Source organism: Nanorana parkeri, unplaced genomic scaffold, assembly GCF_000935625.1.
Source record: "Nanorana parkeri isolate BGI_ZX_2015 unplaced genomic scaffold, ASM93562v1 scaffold507, whole genome shotgun sequence".
NCBI lineage: Eukaryota > Metazoa > Chordata > Amphibia > Anura > Dicroglossidae > Nanorana > Nanorana parkeri.
In genome coordinates this window covers 69,706-75,048 of record NW_017306775.1, presented here as the reverse complement: position 1 = coordinate 75,048, position 5,343 = coordinate 69,706, and the positions used below count along the sequence as shown (strand labels likewise).

Genomic DNA, 5,343 nt, shown 5'->3' with positions numbered 1-5,343 from the left:
AAAACTGATGAATAATAATAATTATTATAATAATAATGAGAAATAAGTATTAACAATATAACCTATTTGACAGAAGCATATATTTCATGCTATTAGATCTCCTTCACGTAAAGGTGTTTTTCTCATCCAAGCCCCCCCTAGGCTCATACACACGAGTGTGCAATGGTTAACAGGTTTGATTGCTAGGCGATTGGTAACATATGTCCGCCGGTGGCCTCTCGGTGCGTGGACCAGATTCCACGTTGGAGGGGGGAGGGGATATAGAGGGATTGGGCAGATGGCGCAGTCTCTACGGAATGTTTTTCTCCGATTCATAAACATGTATTTATCATAAATACAGCTGTTCAGCATGCAGGGACTGCAGGAGACCAGACCAATGAATAGGAAATGCCAGATATCCATTGTCCAAGGTGTCACAGGTGTGAGGGGTACGCCCGTGTACGCTGCTAGGAGTACATATGTTCTGCAATGGAGAGGTTCCCCCTACAGTAACTGTGACTTCCAGCCTCGTATGATAGGGCACAGAGGGCCAGCCTCGTATGATAGGGCACAGAGGGCCAGCCTCCCATGAGAGGGCACAGAGGGCCAGCCTCCCATGATAGGGCACAGAGGGCCAGCCTCCCATGATATGGCACAGAGGGCCAGCCTCCCATGATATGGCACAGAGGGCCAGCCTCCCATGATAGGGCACAAGGGAAGCAAGAAGAGGGTGAAGGGAAAGGGAAGAGGGTGAAGGAGAAGAAGAGAAGGGGAAGAAGGAGAAGAGAAGGGTAAAGAGAAAGGGAAGAGGGTGAAGGGAAAGGGTGACGGTGAAGGGAAACAAGAAGAGGGTGAAGAGAAAGGGAAGAGGGTGAAGGGAAGGAGGTGAAGGGAAGAGGGTGAAGAGAAAGGGTGAAGGGAAAGCAAAGAGGGTGAAGGGAAAAGGAAGAGGGTGAAGGGAAAAGGAAGAGGGTGAAGTGAAAGGAAGAGGGTGAAGGGAAAGGGAAGAAGGTGAAGGGAAAGCAAAGAGGGTGAAGAGAAAGGGAAGAGGGTGAAGGGAAGGAGGTGAAGGGAAGGAGGTGAAGGGAAGGAGGTGAAGGGAAGAGGGTGAAGAGAAAGGGTGAAGGGAAAGGGAAGAGGGTGAAGAGAAGGGGTGATGGGAAAGGGAAGAGGGTGGACGAGGGAAATGAAAGAAGAGAAAGTGAAGAGAAAGGTGTAAACAGAAAGTGAAGAGAGTGAAAAGAAAGATAAGTAAAAGAGAAAGGGAAGAAAGTGAAGAATAAAAGAAGGAAATGAAGAGAAAAGGGAGAGAAAAGGGAGGGGGTAAAGTAAAATGGGCAAAGAGAGAGTGAGGGAAAAGGGTAGATGATTTTAAGAGATGAAAAGGAGGTGAAGAGAAGAGTAAAAGAAAGAGTAAGGGGGGTTTTTTTTTAGAGGGGGGGGGGGGGGGGATAAGGGGATTAAAAAGAAGGGACGACTGCATTTTTATACCAGTTGATGAGTGGAGATTCAGAATGACTATAATGCCCACTACCTGACTGTGACTGTGGTAGGTGTTATTTTAGGAGGTAGGTGAAGTGTTCAGGTTAGAGGGAAGAGAGGGTTAAAGTAAATGACAGCCTGTCACTAGCATTAGCACAGCTGTCTTGGTTATACTGAGCCCCTCCCCCTCCATAACCCTATAATATAGTTTTATTACGTGTTGATTCTTCCAGCAGATCCTTTATTTTTCCACTTCATGTAATGAGGGTGACAATGCTGTTTGTTCTACAGTGAAATTGCACAGCAGCGTTGTCACCCTGGGGACAGCCTTTAATGACTTTAAGACTGTATTTGAAGACTGTCATTTACGCTGGACAGCTGGTAAGTATTGGGAAAAATATAAACAAAGGTCTGTGAAATATTTAAAAAAAGAAATATGAATGGGGTGCTATGTTGGTGCCCGAATGTTACTGTAATGTAATGTAATTGTTTACTATGCAAAATGAATAAAAAGATTTTTCAAACAAAAAAAGAAATAATTCTATATGTGGAAAAACCATCATTACATGTACTAACCGCATAGTTACCTGAATACAATATTTTTAGTCATGGGCCTTTTACCGTTGGGGTGACAAAGATCGGGGTGGAGTAAAGGGGGAAGATCGGTGATACTTGAGGGGGGCATGGGGGGTTTATACTTAAACTCATCTTTGTTTTCAGCACCGACACCACTGTGCCAACATATACTGCACCGGGTTGCCAAAAAGACACGGAAAATCCCCAAATAATATATAAAAGAATAAAAATAAATAAAAGGAAACTATAAATCTCCCATCCACTTCCAGATCCAACATAGTGAAAGAGCTTTGTGCCTCGTGGTGGGGTGAGTGCTTTCCCGTGCCATAGTGAAAGGTCGATTTATTAATTATCCGAGGGCTTCACATTTAGGAAAACAATGTTGGTGTAATAACCAATCCCAGGAGATCTCTCTGTGAATCTAATAATCTGTTTACCACAATCCCCTAAGTGATAGGAGAGAGAAAATGGTAATTAGAGGTGAGTCTTCATCATCAGCCCTCTAACAAGGAGGCAAGTTACAACACAAACAGAGGCTAATGGGTGACAAGCAGCTTTCTGGCGTTGGGTGTCTATGTCGGAGAAAAGCTGTAATGGAGGCAGAGCGATGTGGTGAGGAAAGGCCAAGCTCACCGCGTCTCTGTGCAACCAGAAAGAAGCCCTCTGCCGTGGTTATACCGCACAGCAAGTAGACCAAGATGGGGGAGGGGGCACAATTGTTTGTGGTAAGATCTACTTTTCAAATGAAGATCTTAATGAGATCTACCAACCAAAACAAACACTTTACATTTTAAAAACTGTCTGTTTCTCCACGCTCTCTCAATCCCGGCTGTCTCTTCTTGCTCACTCCCCTGGCTGTCTCTCCTAGGTCTGTCTCCTGGCTGTCTCTCCTAGGTCTGTCTCCTGGCTGTCTCTCCTCACCCTCTCTTCCCTAGCTATCTCTCCTCGCTCTCTCTACATGCTCATTCTCTTGGCTATCTTACCTCGCTGTATCTCCTTGCTCTGCTGGCTGTCTCTTTTCGCTCTCTCTGCTGGCTGTCTCTTTTCGCTCTCTCTGCTGGCTGTCTCTTTTCGCTCTCTCTCCTGGCTGTCTCTCCACGCTTCGCCTCAGTCCACCCTTCGCCTCAGAGTCCCCAGTCCACCCTTCGCCTCAGAGTCCCCAGTCCACCCTTCGCCTCAGAGTCCCCAGTCCACCCTTCGCCTCAGAGTCCCCAGTCCACCCTTCGCCTCAGAGTTCCCAGTACACCCCCCCCAGACTCAGAGCGGGTGCGTCAGACCTCCAGAATCAGCTCATCATCACATATGAGAATTTGTTATAACTCTATAATAATAACAGTTCTAATAACCAGCAACATGTACAGAGAACCCGGAGCCAGGGGACTCACCTACAGCCGGGAAGGGCACAAAGCGCTGGATGAAGAGCCGGGTAGCCGGGGTAAATTTGTTTGCCCTCTGGACCAGAGCGTTAAGGCCGACCTGAAATGAAAGAGATAAAAATGATGATGATCTATGGGAGGGGACCGGTGACCCCACACAGCAATCTGATATTCACATTCCCCTGTCATCAGAGTGCCAGGAAACATGAACAAAGAATGCTGATTGGCTGTTGTGGGTTACTGCACTTTACCTCCCTTCAGTGCACCATTGGTCAAATACCAGGTATAGGGAACCTTCATTGTTGTCCCCGACATCCCCTGGGGGCCCCCAAATAATATTCCATATATAGGTTATGCTTTAGGAAATGGTCAGAGACGGGGGACACACTACAGAAGAGAGTCAGAGGCTGGGGACATAATACAGGAGATGGTCAGGGACTGCAGACATACTGCAGGAGATGGTCAGAGACTGCAGACATACTACAGGAGATGGTCAGAGACTGGGGACATACTACAGGAGATGGTCAGAGACTGGGGACATAATACAGGAGATGGTCAGGGACTGCAGACATACTGCAGGAGATGGTCAGAGACTGGGGGCATACTACAGGAGATGGTCAGAGACTGGGGGCATACTACAGGAGATGGTCAGAGACTGGGGGCATACTACAGGAGATGGTCAGAGACTGGGGGCATACTACAGGAGATGGTCAGAGACTAGGGAAAAATGCATTTTCTTTTCTTGTACCCTTCCTTACAGTTGCATTGCTGCATTTTAACACGGTGCACTTCTACGCAGTGTTGTGGTGTAAATGAGACACACAGAAGCCCTTGCAGTGACCTACGTTGATCAGGTGGCACATAATGCAGGTCACCTGACATGGGCCCTCAGCGACGAGTGTGATTTAGGTGCACACACACCCAGAAAGTGGTCTGATGAAATGTGGACCACGGACGAGGTTCATGGTGTCCCAGGATCCGGGACCATCATATTGGTAAGCATGTATTATATTATTGTTTGTGCCCCCTGTTGGAGAGATTTTGCTTACTTCCTGTCTTGGTGACCACACAGGAAGTAGCAGACATTTCTACAGAAGCCGCAATAAAAACCTGACAGCGGTTCTAACTTTTACTCTGGACATAGTAGCCAAAATAAAATATTTTGCAAACCATAAAACACATAAAAAGACTCTGCATTCCCTTTAAGTTCATCCACCGCCCCGCAGTGACTACACGACGCTGAAAGCGGAGCGGGCTCTGGGAGGAACGGGGACAGAAGTGACACTGTGAAAGGGCTCCAGCGGTGCGGTAAAGGCAGTCCGGCGGTAATGAGCGGCGGTGATGTCAGCGCACAGCGGAGGACCTTTGCAGCCCGGTCCGGAGACGGGCTCAGAGTGATTATGGCCAGTCACAGCACATTCACAGGCTGTCAGACACGTTCCCTCCGTCATCTGCTGACAATTATCGGGGAGAAGGAGCTGGGATTAGAAAACCCGCAGGGGCTTCGTCACGTAGGAGACGGCGAAAAATAACCTGAGCCGATGTTGTGCCAGAAGGAAGACCGCTCCACGCAACACATAAATAGCGGCCTGGAACCGTTTGTGTGCCGCGCCGGCGCCACGAGGCGCAGCGGATCATTACCGAAATACATTCGGATTTGTTTTTCCTCTGCACCAGAGGAGCTTACACTCTAATGTCCCCACCACAGTCACACACTATTATTATACATTGCTATAGCTCCGACATATACCACAGTGCTGTACAGAGATCACTGAGCCATTCACATCACCCTCTGTACAGAGGAGCTTACACTCTAATGTCCCCACCACAGTCACACACTATTATTATACATTGCTATAGCTCCGACATATACCACAGTGCTGTACAGAGATCACCGAGCCATTCACATCACCCTCTGTACAGAGGAGCT

At 47.7% G+C, this 5,343-nt stretch overlaps 1 protein-coding gene across 1 annotated transcript in view; it reads right to left on the bottom strand.

Annotated features, from left to right (window-relative positions):
• The window catches only part of SFXN5 (sideroflexin 5), a gene marked incomplete at its 5' end in the record, with an annotated part of 156,979 nt that overhangs the window by 85,246 nt on the left and 66,390 nt on the right, over positions 1–5,343 (bottom strand). Inside the window, one exon of the mRNA XM_018561207.1 lies at positions 3,423–3,513. Coding sequence (XP_018416709.1) covers positions 3,423–3,513 — 91 coding nt within the window. The remainder of the gene's footprint in view (positions 1–3,422; positions 3,514–5,343) is intronic.